General features: G+C 29.9%; 2 protein-coding genes across 3 annotated transcripts; one reads left to right on the plus strand and one right to left on the minus strand.

The window, feature by feature from the left end:
- Positions 1-29: 29 nt before the first annotated feature.
- On the plus strand, positions 30-1513 carry LOC128389857 (protein lin-37 homolog). The gene is made up of 3 exons (XM_053349499.1): positions 30-427; positions 618-1136; positions 1221-1513. Exons 1-3 carry the CDS (start codon positions 168-170, stop codon positions 1270-1272), a joined length of 831 nt encoding a protein of 276 aa, XP_053205474.1. The 5' UTR covers positions 30-167; the 3' UTR covers positions 1273-1513.
- Positions 1514-23816, minus strand: LOC128389850 (calcium-activated potassium channel slowpoke-like). Of its 2 annotated transcripts, none has more exons than XM_053349491.1 (27): positions 23603-23816; positions 22950-23277; positions 22393-22469; positions 21095-21156; positions 20589-20612; positions 20170-20266; positions 19863-19974; positions 19472-19623; positions 19275-19367; positions 19120-19194; positions 14218-14306; positions 12368-12504; positions 12199-12278; positions 11997-12116; positions 10968-11076; positions 10789-10868; positions 10545-10713; positions 10339-10438; positions 10184-10260; positions 6284-6349; positions 4638-4763; positions 4268-4297; positions 3949-4153; positions 3704-3878; positions 2784-3623; positions 2547-2711; positions 1514-2472 (listed from the first exon to the last, which is right to left on the minus strand). In XM_053349491.1, the coding sequence occupies exons 1-27, from the start codon at positions 23678-23680 to the stop codon at positions 2314-2316; spliced, it is 3825 nt and encodes a 1274-aa protein (XP_053205466.1). In that variant the 5' UTR covers positions 23681-23816; the 3' UTR covers positions 1514-2313. The 2 variants fall into 2 exon arrangements, with proteins under 2 accessions (XP_053205466.1, XP_053205465.1); XM_053349490.1 differs by lacking the exon at positions 14218-14306 and adding an exon at positions 16161-16252.
- Between the last annotated feature and the right edge of the window lie 468 nt (positions 23817-24284).

Raw genomic sequence — 24284 nt, forward strand, 5'->3', positions numbered from 1 at the left:
GCATCTATTTGTAGCTTTGTTTTGGTCTTTGAATGGATCAGAATTTGAAAATAATTTTCTGGTTTTTGTTGGAAATTTTTGTTTTAGTTGATTAATCAGTTTAATCTAATTGTTTTTTTTCCAATTTGTGGTTTTGTTAGTGAATTTGATTCCATTGAGTGGTTATCATGTCTCAGGAATTCTCGGAGCGATCTGCTCTTGATCGATCAGCACGGAAAAGAGTCTCTGGCAGATCATCACGGATTCACTCAACATCTAATAGGTTTTCAGCAAAAGAAGATGATTTGACTACCGCTCGATCAAAATTGGATAATATATTGGACAGTATTGCCAGAGGAGAAGAAACATTTGATGAAGATTATTTCGATGAAGAACCGAACGGATTAAGCTCGCCTGTTAAGTCTAAAAGATCTCGAGGTCCAAGAAAGTAAGTAGCAAATATAAAAGACCTGTAATGCAATTGCCGCTCTCTCGTATTTATCTTCAAGTCTGTTTGCTTAGTTCTATTCTCTTTAGCTCTTCATTGTGTCTAACTTTCAATTTCTAACTTATTCCTATTTCCACCTGTAGAATTTAACCTTCTATCTAACCTCTTTCTGTTTGTTTTATTCTTTTAGGACTCGAAAAAGAACCAGAGAAGATGACTACTCAAAATCTTCCATGTTCATTTTAAAATTATTTGATCGTACTGTGGATCTATCGGAATTTTGCTCCAAATATATTGATTCAGATCCTCCACTTTATCCCATTTGTCGAGCTTGGGCTCGTAATAATGATGCATCAAGTGACCAAAGTAATGTTGAGGAAGATCAATCAGGTGTCAGCGAGGTGGAAACTTCAGATTTTGGAGGACCAGAAAAACCAACTGGTTTATACATATTACCAAATCCAGATCCGTTACCACTGGATGAATTGGGAGAGGAAATTGATTTACGTTTACCTAAATCTAGTACCGTAAAAAAAGATCCCTGCATCGAAATAATCGATGAATCAATTAACTGCATGACGGAATTGACTCGTGAATGTCTCTTAGAAGCCAATCTTTGCCAGTGGAAAACAGTTCGTCAAGAATGGCGAGAAGCAGCAGCGATTAATCAGGCCAGATACAGGCCGAGTTTCAATGTAATCCAAGCGCTGTAAGTTTCCCTCTCTTAAAATCACCTAATTTTTGAAACGATAACAATTCTTTCATCTTATTCTTATTCCTATTTTCATCACAGATCAACTGTTCCAAATCAACCCTTAGACGACGAAATGTTATCAACTATGTAATAAACTATCTGAATCGCCATCTTCATTTCTTGACCATTCTAAAACTGACCTAACAACGGACAACACCAACTGTTGATTGTCTCTCAAACTGATTCCAAAAATTACATCCAACGCTGTGAGATATTGAAGGTCAATCATCAAAAACAAATCACGACAATTAGCCAGATACGAATGAAAATTAACTGTTTATTTTCAATTTGATTGCAGACTTTGAAAATAATAATGAGAAGAAAATAATTAATTCCTTGCCAATGTAATATCTTTTATTTTGATAAATTAGATTGCAAGTGAAACAAAAAAATTAACACAAATAAACAGATGAAAAAAAGAGGAACCATCAACAACACTAACCATAGATAAAAGAATGTGAAAAAATTAACAATTTAGGAATTGATTTGGTTCTTTAAAAATTAATTAACAAAGTTAATTGTTGGGATTTGAGGTGATGATGATGGTCAAGTGGTTATATCAGCGTAGCGCAATAATGAATGGACCGTAGTTGTTATTTGGTTAATTGTCATTTCCCTGTTTACTTTTTTTTTGTTTGATTCGGTGTTTTAATTATCACAATAAACAGGGATTTGATTGTTAAATCATTTCATATAATAAAGAGAGAGTGTCAGTGAGTTAATTAGTGTTATCGAGTGAGATAATTAACTGTTCATCTTGATTAATTAATCAACAACAATAGGAAAAAAACAAAGATATGACTCAATTTATATTATGGATTGTAAGTTATTATGATTAAAAAAGAGGACAATTAAAATTGATATTTAAATATTTGAGGTTTGATTAATTGTTTGATTGTTTGATTGTTGTTGTAATTAAGAAAATGAAACAGTTAAAAATTAGATGACAAAATTTTGATTTGGTATCGATAAAGTTATTTATATAAATGTTTTTTTTGGTCGGTGATTTGATTTAATTACACAAATCAAATTCTCAATTCTCGAAGTGACTAATTAACAGAAAAGTTGATTGTCTCTCTTAAAATTATATGAATGAATAAGGTCCATCCGTTAGTGCGCTACAAAGTATTTGTCAAGATGGCGGTTGACTGCCGGTAGTATTGGTTGTTGTTGTGGTCAGTCCGTGGTCAGGTCCAGGGCCAAGGCTCGTGTTGACCCCTCCTCGAGGTTGAACTCCTCGTTCAGCTTTAAAATATTCGTGGCCTGGATCAAATTGCATTAAAACAAATACCTGCATGTGTGTATAAAATTGTCAGATTGGATTAGATTTCAAGAAGATGATCAAGTTAATTGTTTAACACTCACCATATCTGAAGGCATTAAAATAAACTCCATGGGAGGATTGGTGATCACGTAACGTTTAGATGAAGCTTCGGTTCCTATTGTATCACGATAACGATAAACACCAATACAAAGCATCCCGAATTGTCGGAGTGCGTTGACAAAAAGATCACTATATTTACCTCCCTCCTGTAAGATTATCAATTGATTGTCAATTAAAATTAGAGCAAGAGAGAGAGAGAGAGAGAGAGAGTTTCTTACCCCGTGTTGGGCTAATGGTCCATCGAAGAGAGATATTTGACCCACTCGACATCTATCACGATTTCTGAGTGTTTCATCCGTTGAATATCCACCTCGAAGACCGGCACCTTCGGCAAGGATAAGTTCGAGCTCTGGTGTCGCTCCACCGGTTATAAGGGATCGGATAAGTGTCAATGCATTGGCATTAAAATAGGTTGTCGACATTAGGGAATCAAGTACTGAGACTGCGAATGCAGTACCACAGGCAAAAGGTTGAGTTATGTAAAGCTCAGTGTCGGGATCATCGTCATCATCTTGATCTAAAAATTGAACATTGGCATCATTGGTAAGCTCCGTTATTAAGGGTACATTGGACCCATAAACTGATCCCCGTCGTTGGATTACTAATGGTGGAGCCGCAGTGTTTGCATTACCCAGGCCGGTTCCATTGGTGCCTTGGATAACACCAATGGTATCGTCAAAGGTCATCGCTTTAATATTAAGGCTCGCTAGAATGGCCTCCTTATCAGCCAAAGTTGGGTCATCGGAAGAGGGGATTTTAGCTGAAAGGATGACACACATATCACAAAGGTTAATGTTGACCGCTCTTAGGTCAGCTCGTGAAAGGGGTGACCCATTGAGTACACTTATTTTGGGTAAATTTTGTAACATTTTCCATTCCCGTCTCAAATATTCAACATTGGACACGATGACCACGTGTTTCAATTCATGATAATGAAAGTTGGACGCTCTTAAAGGCATAACAAGATTACGAAGTCCAATTAAAGGTGAATCGGGATCAGCGAATAGACAAACAACAACATGACCATTTAAAACCGTCATTGCCGCTTGATTACGATCCTAAATAAGATCATGAGAGAGGAAATTTGATTTCAAATATTGACCTTTATTCAACTGATCGAGATGAGTTGACTACTTACAAGAATACACTCTTCAACTGGTCGAGCTGGACACCAGTGAAACATTCCCGTTGAATCGTATTTCATTTCAGTTTTATCGAAGTCAAAATCTTTCGTATCAATAAAACCTGCACTTGGAACTGAACCATGAGCTGTGGTTCCACTGGCGACATCACCACCAGGACGAGTCGCTGGCCTATTAATCGTAATGAACAAAAAGGTTAACCATTCAACTGGCCAACTCAGATGGACAACTTGACACTTACATTAACTTTTTAACCTCATAGGCTAAATGAACATCTTTAAATGGTTTAGATTGTTGATTTGTTGAAGTTCCGGTTCCGGAGGCATTGGACTGATTCCGATTCGATGAGGAAGTGGGAGGTTGAGAGGGCGAGGTCATGGTCAATGTCTTACCATTACGAGCTGCTCGTCGTCCCCCAGAACTTGATGAAGGTGGAATCAAATGAGCTATTAAATTAATTGACAAAAGAAACGATTAATTATCATGACGGAAACAAAGAAAAATCAATAATCACTATTGAAACAATTGAACTAATATTCATTAAAACTACTACAACTTACTACTTTCGGTTGGATCTCCTGAATGATCACCTGAATAAGTTTCATTATTTTTTTTTCAGGGAGAAAAATATAAACAATAACAAAAGAGAACAAGATAAAAAGTTAATAACAATTGAATAAATTACTCGAGAGGTTCAATGAATCAATGAAGAAAAATAATCAAATAATAATCATGGAAACAGAATTGAAAAGATATTAATAAATGAGAAAAATGATCAAATAAAATTAAACGAATGGAGAAAAGCAAAATAATAATAAACCGAAAATAATTGGAACTCAAAATGAAATGAGAAATGAAAAATTGTCACAATTAACAAAATGAATTGTTCGTAATTGTTGGAGACAATTAAGTGGACAATTAATTGTGTACCTCGCAATTTAGCTCGTTTAGGAATCTCGGGTGGAGTGTGAGTTGGAAGTAAATTCATCGATGGATTTCGGGTTAGATTACCATCGGTTAGATTTCCATGAGCGTTAGGGTTGAGGCCACTTTCTACTATTGATAATGTCGATTGTCGGGAAAGGATAATATCAATTCGTAGGTTCAAAGGTTCAAAAAGCGAAAAGCGGGAAAAGAAATGGGAAAAGAATGAGAAAAAGAGACAAATTTGTTAATTGCTGCATCGAAGTGATTAGTTAATTGTTTTGGAACTTTCAACAATCAACAAAATTAGAATAAGTTAAATTAGATTTATATTATATTCATGATTTAGACAATATAATTGTAAGCAAATTGAGAGCAACAATTTAAAATTAAGTTGACAGATATTAATAGCAGCCAGAAAATTGCAAATCAAATAAAAGGTTTTAAATTAAATTGTTGGACATAAAATTTAATATATTATAAAAATGGTTTAAAGCATAACAATTTAATATTGTCAACAACAATTAAGGTGACAGCCAGAAATGTTTACTGTTATTTTAATGGTCAACAATTTATTATTATTTTTATTATTATTAGTTTTATATGATAATAATGATAATATATTTAACTTGAGGGTGTGTGTTGTTTTGATGGTCAGTTGATTGTTGACCAATTGCCTAAAGGTTATGATGATTAAGGAAAACTGAATCAGTAAATCAAAAATCAATAATGTTGATCATTTAAGATTTTCACTATTTTGATTAATCTAATTAACTTCTAGCCAATATATTGGTTTAATTTATTTGACTTGCTATTAAATTGTTACACACCTTTAGTTAATTATATTATGATTACTATGATATGAGTTATTAATTGTTAATAATAAGATATTGTTAATGATTATCATTATTTAGACGATTAAGTTAATCAAAGAAATGCAAATTATATTATAAACAACAATTTAATGACAACAATTTGTTTCCACACAAATAAAAAAAATAATATGATTTATTAATTGTAATGATTAAGATGCTGAGTAATGTGAAGCCTTTTCAATTGATTTAAATGTGTCAGCAATTAAATTTGATTCGGATTTAGATAAAGATGCAATCACGACAATTAAAGTAAATCAACACTGATTGTTGATCAAGGGTAAAGGGATTGATATTCATATACAACAATTACAATCAAACAATTAACATCCAAAAGACAAGCATAAAAAACAATTGATTGTTATGGTGATTAAATTGATTAAGAGCTCGTATCAGCAATTAAGTATCAACAATCAACAACGATTTTTCATCATGTATAACAATTAACAGACAATAATCAAACATAACCTGATAATCAAAGATGAAAATGATTTCCTTAATCACACTCGATATAATCATGCAATTTAAATCAACGATCAAGTCTTGACAATTTTTAATTGTTGATTAGAAAATCAAATTATTATTAATAAATCAGTTATATTAACCACAATGACGACAAAAGCTGATCACAGGGAATCAATTTCTCAATCAATTAAATTAAAGGAATCAACGAGTTGATTGTCAACAAAACGTCAATTAAACAACGTGCAAATTGTAGTTTCGTTTGTTTGTTTTTTTGTTACAACAATTAAATTTAATTAGTTGAGTCTTGATTCATACTTTGCCTGGTTGGATTATTACTAACTGCTTGAACAACTCTCACGCCTTTTTTGAATATTGCTCCAACTAAATTAGTTAATCAGGTTGTGTGTTAATCGTTGATTAAGATTGTGATTGGAAGAAAGAAATTGTTAATTGTTATATGTTAGTTTTATATTCATTTTCAAGTGTGATAATTAAATTGTTAATTGTCCTTCATTAAGCATATTGTATGTAAACAAACAAGGTGAAAAATTGATAAGTGACAAAAGACAATTGTGATTAACTAGTGATTGTGTCATTTAATTGTGAGTGTAATTAGTGCAAAGTGATTAGTGATTAGTGATTAGTGTAATGGTGATTATTGAAAGTGATCAAGTGATTTTTTTAATTGCGATGAAAACAAAGTTAAATAATACAATAAAAAAAACTGTGTAATTAGCAGAGGATCACAACAATTAGTTAATCGTCAATTTGAGTTTCAATATCGATAGAAGATTATTCAATTAAATTGGATTAGCAAGAGATGACAATTATAAGTTTAACATGACAATTAGTGAGTAGAATCAATTGAAATGTGGATTTTAATTACAAAGATGTTCAACTAATTGATTTGATTGATTATCGATTTTTGTTTGGATTTAAATAAAAACTAAAATAAGTTGAATGGACACAGAAAATATTGGTTCATGGTGGTTGAAATTTCAATCAATTCTGAAACATGGAAGTGATCATAAGGATGATTAATCCAAATCAAAGTTATCAATTAGATCAATATGATGATCAAGGATTTGAATGGGTGAAAGGGGTGATGAGGGATAAAGAGACAATAGATGACGAGAAAAGATGAATATAATCAATCAATTGGCTCATCATGTTTCAGATCATTGCATCAGAATCATGATGGAAATTGATTGTCTCCTACCAGAACTTCACCCACAATTTACTTTATTGTTTTTTTCCTCTTTGTCAGCGACTTTATTTCCTGATGATTCGAGTCTCTCTCTCTCTCTCATCCTCCTCTTCTGGTTACACAATCTACTGGAGAGTCTGTTCAGTTACATTAGTTATTAGCTTTTACATGGATTTTATCGTATTCCCTGAATTAGAAATGAAATGCTCAACTGTTTTACTCGAAAACAACAATAAATAACTAGACAGTAACAAGACAATCAAGGGTGGGGCAACTTGAGAGAGAGAGAATGAGATAGTTAGTGAGACAAATGAATAACAAGGATAATGTAATGAATGAAATTCAATACGAAAGACCAGAATTCTGGTTGAAATAAAAAAGTAAATTAATCGACACAAACCAAAAGTTAACAAGCCTCAAGTTGATAACATTTAAATTGATGAAACATTTTGATAAATGGACTCGAAATTCAACTCGAATACCATTGGAATCAAGTTTATCTCTAATAATCTGATGAAACATTTTCTCTCGATCCAAGTCATGATTCAATTAACCTAATCCTCGAAATCTAAGAAATGTTCAATTTGATTCCAGTGAAAATGGTCAACTTAAACTTCAATCAAAGTTAACCTGAAGCAATTTGGAAAACATTAACCAATCTGATTACTATTATGACGAGAGTAAAAATATATATTTAATATTATTATTCTGATAATTGTGACAGAGAAAAAGTTAAATCAAAATTTGAAAAGGTTAAAGAAAAAGGAGAAAGTGATAAAAAAGTAACGGTAAAAATAGTTGCAAGTTGAAATATATATAAGCCAACATCCTATTATATCGGGTTCATTTAACATGGAGACAGTTTTTAATGTAATGGTTCAGTTGGAAACCCATGATTCAGATGCAATTAAATTTACTCAGGGAAAACAAAGTGGATCCATGAAAAGAAATGGTGAAAAAAAGTTCTTGGAACTTTTTTTCTTCCTCTTCTTTAGCTTTTCTTCATTTTCGTCTATTAATTATGTAAATTTGAATTTTCTTTCCTTTCGAATATAAAATTAGACTTGAAAATGATTCAATTACGAAATTTCAACTAATTCTCATGCTCAGAATCAGAATAGAAATGGGAATGGAAAAGTTTCAAAGTAAATTATGTTTACTCTAAGTAAACGATTTGTCTCCCAGTTCATCATTTACATTAATATGAACACACACAATCGATTGTTAAATTGTGATGATTAAAGATTTAGATGATTGTATTTCTCTGATTGTTCAAGTTATCATGGAAACCTAACCTGACATTTCCGTATCATAATCATCATCATGATATCCATGATTATCAGTGCGTTAAATACTAACCTGATCATGAGAATTAACATTGAGAAAATCAAATGATAGCAATTTGATTGTTGTTGTTAAGTCAATAGAAAATGATTTCCAATTGTTGATAACAACATATGGAAAAGTTAATTAGTTATCTTGGTCTAATTAGTTATGAATCAAAACCTGATCAGAAAATTATCATTCAGAGTTACCATGGATTCATCATGATCATCAATGATTATAATGAATTTTCATAATCAATTGAACTTCAATACAAAATTATGATTTAAAACACAAAAAAAACAACTTGAATTGTTTGTTTATTTTACTTGGTTAATCAAAATAATCATCAGGGTAACAATTAACTGTTTATAATTATTGATTAATCAATAGATAAATTTGAATAAATAATGAACAAGATAATTAATCAGATGATATTGAACATGATGATTATAAACAAAAGTATCATGATTATCATGAAATTTGTATGGGATGGAATTGAGAAAATTTCTCTTAACAATTAAGGGAAATTGTGAAAATTTGAATCTAACAATTAATAAAAATGAAAAACAATGAGGAAACTGAGAGTATGAAAATGAGCTAGAAGTTGATGATTAGTATCAGGGAATTGATTGTTATCATTAGGAGGGAATTGGTTGAGTGGGAGGTGGAAAAAACTTCACATGATTCATGAGGGTGGAGATGGAGGAGGAAGATGATGAAACAAGGGAGAGGGTAAGGTGAGGGTGGCGGAAGAAGAGGTGAAATAATCTGGTTGACTTATTGATTGGTTTCAAGGGGAAAGTTTCAGTTCTCGGTTCAAATTCTGGGTTATATTCAGAATTTTATCTCCAGATTGAATATAATAAAGTATAAGTAGTAAAATGATGAAACACTTGGAATACCCTCTGAATTTATCATCATCTCAATTTATCGATCCTCTTTTTTGCTGTTCCTCTCCTCTTATATTATCATCATCACCATTTTATTATCATCAGCATTTGAAAACTTTCACCAATCATATTATTTCATTTGATTTGTTTATCATGTTTATTTCATTCCAACTGAATTAACCATTTCAATAAGTCATTTCAAGTTGATTTTTCTCAATTTACAATTCAAAAAGCAAAGAAAAACAAAATCTCCAACCATCATGATTTCATGATATTATCAAAGAAACTCAAATAATCAATGATTTAACAACCTTTTCCTTGATCATTATGATCAAAATTTTCCTCAATAACTATTAATAGTTAAAGATAATCAACCAAATCAATAATCAATCATCACAGTTAGTGAATTAAATTTAAGGTTAATCTTGTAATCGTTATAACTTTAAGATGAAACTAAAAAGTTTCAATATTAACACATCCTCATGACCTAAATTAACTTATTGATTGATATATTTATGAATAAGATTAACAATCAAATTAGATAATGATTTAGATTGGATTAACTAAATTGTAAAGTTTCCAATTACCTGAAAAAAAATTTCCTACTCACACTTTACACCATTGGAAACAATCAACACTAATTATTAATATAACTAGAAACTAATCCTATTAGTCTGATTTTTAGAAAAACAATTAATTTAAGATACAATTAATTTCTTAACTAATTAATTAGTAGGATAATTTTTAGAATTAGTTAATCACTATTAAGATTAAATGTTGAAAAATACTTACGATTTTTACATTTACACTTTTTGATCATCTTTTCATCTTTAACATCCTCATGGCAAACTTTACAATACCAAAGAGCCCTGAAAGTTTAGATTAAATATGAACAATTAAAAGTAATTCAATGGTTAAATTGATTAGTTGATTGCTCTGTTAATTACCTTTTAACTTCATCAGCACTTTGGGCTATAAAAAAACCTTGAGTTGTACTTTGAATCCGATGATTGCCTTTAGGATTGATCACAATGGATGCACCTCCATCTTTAAGATATCAAAGGAAATCGATAGGAAGAACCAATTAGAAAATCATTTCCACCTTAATATTTCAATATATATATAAAAGTGACCAGTGGTCAATTCATTTTACCTTCACTTCCAACTTCAATAGCCAATAAAAGTAACTTTAACTTAATGAAACACAATTCAGAGGCTTGAGCAAAAGTCATTCCAATGAAAGATTGACTCAGATTCTCTGTATACATTTCCATCCCTGTACCACATTGATAATAGTTTTGCCATGAGGGCATATCAGGGGACTGGAGATGATTAAAGATCACAATTAAATTAGTGAAACGATTAGTTGAATCAAAATTTACAATCAAAACATTTACCGTCTTATATGATCTCATAGCAAATAGATTAGCCATCATGGTACTAAAACCAGGAGCTAAACAAGATTGGGCGATAAAACCTAGAAAAGACCAAGGATCCAATCAGTTAATTGTTGTAAGAATACTGAGAAAATTTTCATCATCAAGATGATCAATTAAATGAAACAATTAAATCTCACCTAATTTAAGTTCACTAACACAAATAACATCATCACCTCTCCGCCAATTCCAAGAGGGTATATTCAAAAGATAGGCTTTATTGTGATATTGCATTAATTGAATAATAACCTGCAATTAAAGAGGAAAGTTAATCAATCAATAGACTGAAAATCAATTTAAATACATATTCAATCATTTACAATGGCAATGTAAAAATATCAATACAACAATTGAATCAAGGTGATAATCAAAATGAAAAGAAACTACAACATGATTAACTTTTTGTTTTCTGCTGATCGATGACATTTTATCAAAGGTAATCAAGTTTAATATTATCATTATTATCAACTAATGAATGTTATTAAGTGTGGTGGACAGTAAATAATATAATCAATGGATAGTAAACTATATACACACGACAATCAATGGATCTTATCACACGTAGTCAATCAATTTATCAAATCAATGGATTGGTCAAGTTGCTTGGAAAGATAATTTTCCATCAAGTAATGACCAAGGGTCAAGAATCTAATCAAAGGTAAAAGATTAAGCGAAACCAGAAAATAAGAGTAAACAAAAAATTACAATTACACTACAATCTAATGGTTTGTTGGGTGAATTTATGTTAACCCATATAATAACATTAAAAAGGTTCGAGAAGAGAAAGAGAGAAACAAAAAAGTTCTAGATTCGAGGTTCGAGATTCATTGTTTATTGCTGGATTCGAGCCATGAGAATGAACTTTTATCAACTTAAAGTGTAACTTTAGCTATTATTATCATTTTCTTGAAGCAATCTTAACCATTAGGTAATTGTGATCACGATTAGTTAATTGTGTGACTCTGAGAGGATGAGGAAAGTGTAAAATATTATCATAATAATATCATACCAACAATAGAGAAACGATCAATGAATCAAGTTTTGTATTGTATTTGAAAATTATTATTATTTTTTTTTCTTCCAATCTAATCAATTCTGTCATTTATGATTTACTGATTATTTATTGATTGAATTGTTAGACAGTCTCATTAGGTGGACAATTAACTTACCCTAATATCATCACTATAATTTTTAATTGAAATAACTCTCATTATATTTGCAGCGTCTTCTGCATCCGGATCTTGGCAATATTTATTTGCTAATACAAGACAAGCATCGGCATCATGAACCTATTCAATTAAAGTTAATTATCGTTCAACAATTAATCATTTCTACAGGTGAAGAAAAAAATATTCATATAAATCATTTTACCTTTACTCGTTGTAAATCAATGGGATTCATGACAGAACCTTGAAAAAATTCAACTGTTGTAAAATGGCGTTTGATTAGACCTTTAAAGAGAGAGAGAGAGAGAGAGAAAGAAAGTCACAAGAACAATTAGTTAATCAAAGTGATCAATTGATTCTTAATTGGGTTTTACCTTCTAATTCCAGGTCGGGTGGTTTTCGGTGTAAAAATACAACCTCAACGTCAACATCTTCTCGATCTTCATGAAGAAAATCTTTAAGAAAATGGCTGACACTCTCATAGGTAATATGTCCACAGACAACAATATGTCTATAAAATGATAACAATTTAACAACAATTAAGAATTAAATGTTAATAATTTTCAATAATATCGATTGATTAGTTAAGGTAAATGGACTTTTGGGTAAATGGTGGAAGGGGAAAAAATAAATATCAGGTTATCATGTTTGTCATGTTGATGATGATAAAATTATCATTAACATGAGATGACATTTGATATATATTATATTTTGCACTTCAAATACTTTTTATTTGATTATGATTAAAATGCAATTAACAACAATTTGGATGCAATTATTATCACATATCAGCAATTTACACATAAAGGATATTGACTTACAATCACAAAAGGATAAGGTTGGTGACGAGGATAAGGTGGAAATGTCAACTTATCATTGAACTTTTATCAGAATTTACAGAAAAAAAGTATCTCAATTGATGATTATTTAATAGCTTGATAATTAGATTAATTTAAGTTTCATTTTAACACCGAATGGAACTAAATTTACTCAGAGTGTGATAAACAATTCAATTTTGATTGATTGATTGATTGATTTAAATTGGAACTTGGAAAAATAATTAATTAGATCAATCAAATTCAACTAATATCTCATTTTGATGAAAAACAAACTAAATTAACAAACATAAAACTCAATCAACAACTTGATGTGTAAACAATTAAAAATACTAACAAATGAATTAACACTGAAATGAACATAAATCAAGATGAGAATTAAAATTTTCTGATTAATATCAATCAAAGTAAATCAATGTCGATATAAAATCAATAACAATTGAAAGGAAATTAATTCAAGACTGATAAAGTAAATATATTAATACTATTAATTGTTGATGATGAGAAAATATAATTAGATTGTATTGAAAGAAAGTCAATGAAAAACATTGTAATCATTTGCAAGGAACAATTTAGTTTTCAATTTAATCACAATTAAAACGGTTAATCTGTTTTTCATCACCTAACAGTTGATACAAGTTTTCTTGTTTATGATTATTAACACCAAATACAAACTATTAGATCAATTAACGGTAAATAGTAATCATCTGATCAACTAGGAATTAAATTGTAATCATCATCAAGTTAATTGTCAATCGAAAAAGGTAAATCTATCAAACACCACACCCAAATTTTATCCATAAGGTGAGAGAGAGAGAATCAACTAATTGGCTTAACATCAATAGTAATGTTTATACACATCTAAGGATGTAGATTAAAGGTAAGATTAAGGTGAGAAGAGATTAAATCAAGGTGATATATTGACAATTAACAGTGGAAAAGGTGAAAAAATAATCAAGCTTCTTGAGTAGTTGATAAAATTAAAGACAAAACCATCAATTGGATGATCAAGGATTTAGCAAATAGTCATAACAATTAAGTAGCAATTAATCACAAACAATGATAATAAAAAAACCAACACACACAAGGTTAACAATTATGATTGATTTATGTTTCTTTTTTTTCTAGGTCAAGGTGAACATTACATGTATCATCACAATACCTGAGTAATTTGTTTTGTTTTGTTTTTATTTCTCGAAAGGGTCAAGTTGCAGGTCAACAGGTAATAGATAATAAAAATGATAATAAGTGAAAGCGGGTTTAAGGTTAGCGGTCACTTTGGACATCGCTCTTTCTGTATGTGATTCAAAACACAGGTACATAGACATGTTTGTGGGGAGTAGAGGTCAGAGGTTGGGTGAGAGGGTGGGGGTGGGTGAGTCTCAGACCTTCTACGCTCCGATTTGAAGGTTCCTCCATACTTTGATCGGGACCCAATAAGATCAATAATTTCAGGAATACAAGACGCAAATACAGCCTAGTGACCATAAGAAGAAGAGGGAAGAAAGGAAAGGTTGATTGGTCAGAATTGAGAACATGATAAAAGTAAAAAGTCAAAGATGAAATTGAGAATAGAATTGAAAATTATTTATACAAATTCGATTTTCGCATGAAAGGTTCAGAAGAAGAAAATAAAATAAAATAAAAAACGGAAAAAAGTTCAATGAGAACGAGAAAATAATATCTCTTTATAAACGAATCAATAATGAAAGAAGAAAATAAAAATAAAAATCGAAAAGAAAATTAAATTATTACAATCAGATTAATTGAAAAGAATACGAAAAATATCGATAATTAATGATGATCATGATTTTCGATGATAATTAAGCTGTAATCATTGTCTCCTTTGCTTCGAGATTCTGTAATTGTTGGGTAATTAACTTGATAATGAATATTTAGTCAATTTGTGTGTGTGTTTGTTGGAGTTAATTGTTGCTGATTAATATTCTGGATTCAATGTTGTTAGATGTTAATTACAATGTAATATTTATATTGTTATCATTTAGTAGCAATATACATAAGATTATAATTGTTAATTGTTATAATAATAGAGGTTAAAATTTAGATTTGTAAATATTGGAATTAGGGTTTTAAATTGTTCCAGTCAGTTTCAATTATAATATTAGAAATATATTGAAATATTAATATATAAAGTTAATCATATATGAATATTGTTTAATAATTAGAATGAAAAAAAAGGATAATGAAAGTTAATTGTTATTAGTTTTGTAGTAGAAATTTAAATTTTCAATTAGAAGCAAACAATTAGCAAACAAGAGATGAAGATATTGAGAGAAAATTAATCGATAATTATATTTACAGGAGATGAATTTGAGAGATTTTTGTTATTAAGGACCAAGAAATCGTAACAATTAACTAATAAGATACGATTTAAATGTAGAAATGAATTGGGATTAAAACTGAGAGAGAGAAAGAGAGATAAATTTTCATCTCTATCAATGGGATTTGATGATAATAAGGGATAAAAGGATGAGGATGAAAAGAAGGCAAATCAATTTGATTGATTGGTTTCTATTGATAAGCATTAATATTGTAACTAAAACGGAAATAGGAAGTGGATGAGGTGGAAGAAGAAAAAAATCTAATAAAAATGAAACATTATTCATGATATTTTCTTAAGATGATTCTGAAAGATGAGGAAGACAAATGATAATAAAGAAAGTGAAGAGAGAGAGAGAGAGAGAGAGAGAGAGAGAGAGAAATTGAAAAGAGAACATTTTTTCTTCTTTTTCGTGTAAAATACTTTGGAAAAATTTTCGCTTTCAGAGAATCAGAGTTATGGATTTCAATTGTGTGAGAGAGATAATAGTATATAATAAGAACTAGAAATTCTGATCAGGAAACATGATCAATTCAGAAGTGAAATACGAGAATGAATGAAATGAATAGGCCAAAGCTGAAAGTTTCGAAGTGGAAAATTGTAAATCGAAAAGCATATTGAGTGTAAAAGCCAAAGAGATTGGAAAAGATTAAGTAACTTGGTGTTGTTGTTGTTTGCAAGGCAATCACGTTGGGATAAGAGTGTTGGTCAAGTTAATTAAGGAAGCAGGAACAGGTAATTAGGTAATTAAGAAATAACCAAAATTCTTGAATAAATATAATTGAAGTGCAAATGATAATATATTTTGTACATTTAGTATTCGATGAGCCTGATAAATATAAATATTCTGATTTATTTATTGTGTTTGTTGTTGATCGAGTGATGGAGGATCAGCTGGTGGTCAGTGGTTTGTGTGTATGTGTGTGTGGATGTGGATGTGAGTGGACATTGGGGTCAACAAGGTGAGGAAAGCAAAAGTTTTGGACATACTTTTTGGAAGGATTTGTGTGATAATTGCCAGCATATTTATTGGGTTGGCCCACCAGTTCAGTTATTTCAGGGATCCAAGAAGCAAAAACAGCCTACGAAGTATATACATAACGGTAAATATATTTTTATATCAAGATGGACAAAAAAGTAGCTAAGAAAAAGTGTCATTTAGGATTTTGCTTTGTGTATGTGCTTGTGTTTGTTTTTTATTCATACAAATGAATAAAATTTCATCATTCAACTGATCATCATGATTGTAAATGATAAATATATTTAGCAGGAGAAAATTGAATTTAAGAGATGATGATTATCATTTATGCATTGGATACTTGTATGCATAATAATGATAATATCATCGTACGATTGGATGAATGTGAAATCTCATGAATTGAATCATGAGTTGGTACAATTAGAGTGAAAATATGAAAGTGATATGGAAAAATAGAGAGTAGGTATATGACTGAGTGGAGAGAAAATTATCTCAACAAAGAAAAGTTGATGAAGAAGATGGTTGCATAAAAGAAGATTTGAAAAATAAGAGGAAAAGGAAGATGAGGAAGTAGAATTGATGTGATATATTTTGGAGAAGATTTTTTTTCTTCCCTGAGAAGATGCTCTAATATTCAACAACAAGAAAGTTCATTCAAGTGAAACCAGATTCGTTTGGATGTATCTCTTTTTTTATTGATTATTACAGGGGAAACACAGGGGATGCTGAAAGAATAGAGAGAGAGAGAGAGAGAGAGAGAGAGAGAGGAGAAAAAGTTTCTAGGTCAGTCACCAGAATTTTATCTTCACCTCATCATTTGTTGTCTTCTTCATCTTCATCTTCCTCATCCTTTTCTTCTTGTATCTTTTCTTTGCATGTTATTATTATCCAAAAGATGATTATTTTAATGACCGATTTGACCATTAATAGGATAAAGGTCAAAATAAATAGACTGAAATGATGATAAGATTCATATTTCATCAGATTTTCCAGTAATAGGCTAACACTGATTGATAATATTCACTCCCAGTAAAAATTGATTACTTTTTCATTAGTGAATACCACCAATCATCATTTGATTATCTCATTGAACCAAGAAAATGAATAATCTCAATCATAATTAACATGAGCTCATGAAAGTGAATGAAACTCAACCTTAACTACACAAGAAGCATAAAAAAAAGTAGAGCAAATTTTGTAAATTTTTCTCAATCATTTATGGTTTGAGTTGAGTTTCAGTTTACACTTTGTTGCTTTTTGTATTAATATGATTGCTCTTGACCAATGGTCAGAACTTATAACAAAAAGTAAAACAATTGAAAGTTGATTTGCTTTTGCTAAGCAACCAGAAAACATTGGCAAGTAAATTGAATGAATTAAAAGCGAGGAATCAATTTTTTAAATCCTTTGGCAATTTGAGATAATTAAAAATAATTTTCATGGATACAAAAGAGACCAACTGATCAATAACAATAAAGAGACAATTAGACTTGTTAACAATTAAAAACAAAATGCAGGAAAAAATAACACAATTAGATTTGAAAAGTTAATCTATTGGAAATTATCAGAATCGACTGGAAATCCTCATTTCCATGATATTTATCCTGATGGAAACTCAATTATCTTCATGATAAAAGGCCAATAAATTGCTACTTAATCATGATGATAAATATTAACACTTGGATACAATTAAGAAACAACCAAAAAATGATAATAACAAAGGGAAACTTTCAGAATTAACTGAATGATCAGTAATCATTTATGATGAAAAATAAATTGTTCTGATCGATACATGATAATATTTACCATTCTGATGATTATTTTGATTGTGTTTATTATGATTAACAATCAACATAAATATTACATTGTATATATGGAATTGTTAAACAATCAATGTACTTCAATTGTTTACTTAATCATCAGCAAAACTAATCATCAATCCATTGATAATAAGGATAATATCAAATTCTCAAATCAATTGGTTCAATTGTTTTTCTCTATTCCTTTAATTGTGTTGCCTTTGTAATACCAATCAATTAGTCTAATTAGTTGATTTGATTAATATAATTTTCATTTGTTTTGGTAATATAATTAAAATTAAATTCTTTGTTTAAGTTAATTGTTTCCTCTTCTTCTTAAGTTACATATTAAAGATATTAAGATAATCAATTATTGAGAAACAAAAAAAAATTATCAACGCAATTGATTTGATTTGATAGTTTGATTGATAATCAAGTTAACCAGTGATTAACAAATGAGAGACAATCAATCATTGGTAATCATATTTATCTTAATTAACTTTTATGCCGAGTTACTTATGGAGATATTAATAAATTAGGAGGTTAATTGTTGGCTTAATTGTGATAGATTTAAGCATTATAATTGACATTCAATCCAACAATCAATCAAATAATTTACATTTGTTGATTGAAGGTCTTGACCAGAGGTCAAAACAATTGTCGTGTCCAATATTTACATAGGTAATTTGTTGATAATAATGTTTACATGATGTAAATAAATTGCTTGATTTAATAATCAATCTAATCTAATTGTTATAGATTGGAAAATGATTGCCACTAATTATCATGAACAATTAGATTGTTTCAATTTGTGAAATTAATCAAAATGGGAATAGGAGAGCTTAATTATCGTTGAATATACAGTAAATCAAAGCACAGGAGAAAACCAGCTGATTGATTAATTAATCTAATTTCTTTCCTCAACCTTAATTATCCTGGAAAAGAAAACAATAATTGTTGATAGTTAATCAATGATTAAAAAAAAATAAAATAATGAAAAAAAAGTAAAGAAAAACAAATTGAGTAAATGAAACAACATAATCACAATAAGATTTTCATTATTATTGTTAATACAACAACAATTTAAGGTACCAACTAATTGTGAATTCAATAGCAAATAGGTCACAATTAATTGTGAATTATATTAATTGTTAGTAATCAATTTACTTACCAAACCAACGAGGATAAATAGTACGATGAAAGCTCTGCCAATCATAGTTTGACAATAAATGTCACCATATCCAACCTGAAATTGATTTTAAAGAGTAAAAAAGCAAATTGATTAATATGATTTAATTTAATTGCTGACCAGAGTAAAGCACTTACGGTGGACATGGTAACAATTAAGAAATAAACACATTCCCAATAGGAAATTGTATGTTGAGGCTTAAAATCAAATGGATCACCAGAATTTTCAAGCTAAAATATTATTTGAAAGGAAAACAGAGAGAGAGAGAGAGAGAGAGAGAGAGAGAGAGTGAGTAATTAAGCGAATTAGTTAATTGTTTAAATGTTTAATTTACCAAATGAATAATTCCGGCTGCTGTTAACCAAACTGAGATCACAATTGAGATTAATTGGGCAAGTCTAATAGAAGACGATGTTTTAAGAACATTTAAATATTGAAGAATATCTGGAATGGACATTAATCGAAGAGCTCGAAGAAATCGAAGACCTGAAGAGAGAAAAGAAAAAAAGTAAATGGAAAAAGAAAGAATAACAATTAATTGTCAACAATCAATCGTTATGACAAAAGCAGAGAGAGAGAGAGAGAGACTTATATAAGTTTAGAAGCAAAAAAATTAGTGTTAATTAAATAGAAATACAAACTGGATTAAGTTTCCATGTAAGTATTAGATTGATGATGAGAAAACAACAACGATAATAAACTGAGAATTGAAATGAGATACTCACCAATCCATGTCCGATCCAGATAAATTGATACAAAGGAAGGCGGGATTGTGAAGTAATCAACAAATGAGTACAATTCCAACATGAACCAAAGTTTATCAGAAGCAGCCACGAACTAAAAATAACGGTAAATGCAAGTGAAATTAACAATTAGCATCATCGAGAATGAGAACCAAATAATAATAAAGTAAAACAAACAATGAATGGAAAAGGTTATCAGTGGAAAAAGGATATTGTTAATATTAAGCAAAAGGTTATCGACTATTTTTAGATTTGATTGCGACAACAATTAATTGATTTAATTGATTACCCTTATGAAGAAATAAACCATGAAAAAGATATTCAATGCGAGGTCAATTTGTTGAGTATGATTTTCACTCCAACTTTGGCATTTTTCCACATTATCTCTGTAATAGAAATGGTAAAAATCATCATCATCATCATGAACATGATGAATATTAGATTATAAAGATTCTGGATCATGATGATGTCAAGGAATTAGTTGGCTGTAAATGAGATTGTCTTTTTCTCATTTTCTTCTCACTCTTTTTTTTTCATTCTCTCATTGAACATTTTCAAGATGAAGATGAAGATGAAGATGAAGATGATGATGATGGGATGATGATAATAATGGGTTATGTTAGATAATGATGAGGATGAAGATGAGGATGAAACTAATGAAAAGGATGAGATGTGTTTATATGATAAATTGTAGATTGTTATTCTTACCCTATTCCATTGCCTGGGCCGGTTCTAGTATTGGACATTTAATTGTTTAGGTTAATTAATTACGATTGGATTGTGGATGAGAGAGTGTGTAGGATGATAATCATATGTGGTGATAATGGAGGATAAAGATGATAAACCGGAAGGAAAAGGAAAGATTTATATTAGAGAAATGATTGTGATGATTGAGATTATTTAACATTGTTGGTTAATGATTAAGATTGGAAAGTTTATATTGATTGTGATTGTGTTACAATTATGGTGTTTCTATTGTAAGTTAATTAAGTTAATCATCGATTGGGATTATTTGATTACGATCAACATGTTAGTTAATGTATTATATAAATTAAATATCGATATTAAAGTAAATAATAATTAACATCTAAATTAGTATTGTTCAAGGTGTGGTTGTAAGGGATGAGGATGATGATTAGGAGGATGCTAAAGATGATGATGAGGGATGAGGATGATTTTATTGATAATTAAATTAATCATTATTAAAGACTTACCTTGATGCATCAATGAAATAAATAATTAGTGATGCAATTGATAATAGGAAAACTAAAACAACCTGAAATTAGATTGAAAAAACAACAACAACAACAACATTGATAATCAGTTGATTATAAAAGTATTTGCATAATTAGATGATCAAAATAAACAGTTAATTGATTAGACTGATCAAGTTAATTGATAATTGGTTAATCAATTTGTCCCATTAATTACATTTACGAAATCATATTGATGGTTTTATTAACTTGAATGAAATTTGAATCAATTTATTGAATTGATGATGAATTCATTGATAATGATTATCAATTATTGATTAATTGTCATAATATATTATTCATGTCCAATTGAGGGAAGTGATAAGGTTATTGATCAACAGGAAAAGGAAGTAACAATCGTAAAGGAAAAAAAAAGAAAGAAAAAGATAACAACAAGTTCTGTAGGAGTTTCCATCATCATCATCATCATCATGAGAAGAGATGATAAACTGAACTTTTAGACAAAGAATTCATTCTTAACATGATAATCTGTTCATGTATCATCATCATTGTTGAATTATAATTAGTGTGAAAACTGTTTGTTTGTCTCTCGTGTTAGATTTTATTTCCGTTTCCTTTCAGATTTTTCCTTCAATATCAATGAGAGTGGGAGGGAAATGGATAAGCAAACGGATAATTATAATAATCATCATCATGATAGTAAGTTGATTAAGGAAATTGAATACAATTAGGTGGATTAGTGATCTATTTTTCTCGGTTCCTATCAAGTAATCACATTATCATCTTTTACTATGATTGTGGTGGGAGTTTGGTAAATGGGAGGAATTGAAATTGGATAATATTATATATCTACCTATGAATATATTATAAATAATATTTATTAATGGGTTCTGATGATAATATGATATTTACCAAGACAATTAGTGTTATTTTTTGGGTAGTTAGTTGTACCTAGAGGAGTGAAAGGAGTGGTTCTTGTGATAATAATCATGACAGAACATGAAATAATCAACCAGTTAGATGTTCAAAGTAATCAATTGAATGGTAAAAGTGTACAAGGAATTTATATCTATTCAGTTGATTATAAGGGAACAATCAATTAATCAGGTTGATTGTGAAGTAGAGAGAAAAAAATTTCCAATCAAATTCAACAGTTGATTAAAGGTTTTTTTCTGGTTCAAATTGATCAATGAATATTTGATGCTCACTGATAATAATGTTAATAGATGACAACAATTAACTGAATGGTGGATTGATCATCTTAATTATTAGGTGTTAATATTGAATATGAAACTTACAAGAATCCTTCCTGTTGCTGATTGACCGGAAATTAGTTCACCAGCCCAGTCTTTAGCTTCCGTTACCCAGCCCAATTCTGATTGTGTGTAAATGAAAATAATATCAATAACAATTAAGAAATAGTATTTAAGGTTAATTATCAATGAGAATGGGGGGAAAAGTGTTCATTTGTATATTAACTGAAAAAAGGAAAGCAAATTGATTGATTAAATTGTTACATAATATCAGATAGATTGCAGGGTAAGATTAACTAATCAGACTTGATTAGGGTAAATAATATTAAGCTAATGATTTGTAGGTGTGAATGTGTATTAAAGTAGCTTGGATTAAGGTTTGATTTCATGATGGTCATCAATATGATTAAGGTAAATTGTCAAAATTGCAGGTTCATTAACTACACACCATGAAAATGAAATTAATTATGTGAATGATATTATACAAGGAATTGGGTGGTTAACATTTATAATAATGGATTATAACTGTTGCCATTTTCTGATAAATGGTTGAATATTATTGATTGGTGAGGTTAAATTAACTTTTCTTTTGCTGTATTTACCTGGTTGTTGACCATTTTGATCTGTGAACCTTGACCGGTCTCCACCTTTTTGATTAAATGGGCTTTGAGGTACATTTGAGGTAATGTTATTGTTGGCGGGCAGTGAATTTGTGGCCGCTGGTTGACCAGTAAGGGAAACTTTTGGTTTACCATTGGCCTGAAGCTGTTGAGCCTGAGAACTGGGCCCAGAACAGAGGAAGGCGAAAGCTCTGAAAATTAATATTATGAAAAGTCCAGCGAGAAAAGTGAATATACTGGACAATAGGAAACACCACCATTTGCGTTCAGCTAAACACTCTTCATGTGATGTGGGTATTGATGAGAAAGCCTAATGAGAAAGAGAGAGAGAGAGAGAGAGAGAAACATAGAGGAAGATGAGATAATATGGAAGATGGAAAATGAAAAATTAAAGAAATAAACATGATGGAGATTTACAAATGAACAAGAGATTAGATGTTGTGTATTTACATGTAAATGTATTTAAAGATGAAGGAGAAGAGGATGAGGATGAAGAAAATTATATGAAGATGTGAGAGAGAGAGAGAGAGAGAGGAAAAAGTAAGGAGAAGTGAAGGGAAAGAAAGAGAGAAAAGAAAGAAGAGAAAGAGAGACTTTGAGAAGCATAAGAGAGAAAATAACATTGACGATCTTACCTTTACATCTTCACTTCGAGATTCGTCTATTAGAGCAGCAATTGGATGGAGAGTATTATCAGGCTCATTCGCGGCCATAATTACGAACAATTAAAAAATGAACTTCCCTTGAAACATTAAGATGAAAGAAAAATAGAATTTGTTTTAGATAAAGAAAAAAGAAACAAATAGAAATGAGAGAAGAGAAGAACAAAAAAATTAAAGATTGATTTTAATTTGAAACGAGTTACAATCAAATGAGTCGTCGCGAAATTAAATCAATGGTTTCAACTCGAACAGAGAAACAGGAAAATCTTCTTGCGATTTTCACGATTCCATGGATCAAATGTTCAGCTGAGAATTTCATCTCTTCTTCTTATTCCTTTTGGATAATCTTCTTTTCCTCGATAATCCTTTTTCCTTCCAATATAAATAATTGATTCGATTGAGATAATTTTCGAATTTACTAATTTTTCTCTTCTTTTTCTTGGTAACAAATTCGAACTGTTCTAATATCTTACTTCGTAGGGTTTAGTCTTTTTCTTACCTTTTATTGGGAATCTTGATTATCGATTTTTTTCTAATTGTATTTTTTTTTTACTTCTCTCAGTTTATCTACCATATGGGTAATATTTTTAATCACTTGGTGATAATTAATTCGCTTTAAAAACTAATTAATTTGCTGAACAAAAAGGTGGAAATT

Source organism: Panonychus citri, unplaced genomic scaffold, assembly GCF_014898815.1.
Source record: "Panonychus citri isolate SS breed McGregor unplaced genomic scaffold, ASM1489881v1 Contig00111, whole genome shotgun sequence".
In the NCBI taxonomy this organism is placed as follows: Eukaryota; Metazoa; Arthropoda; class Arachnida; order Trombidiformes; family Tetranychidae; genus Panonychus; species Panonychus citri.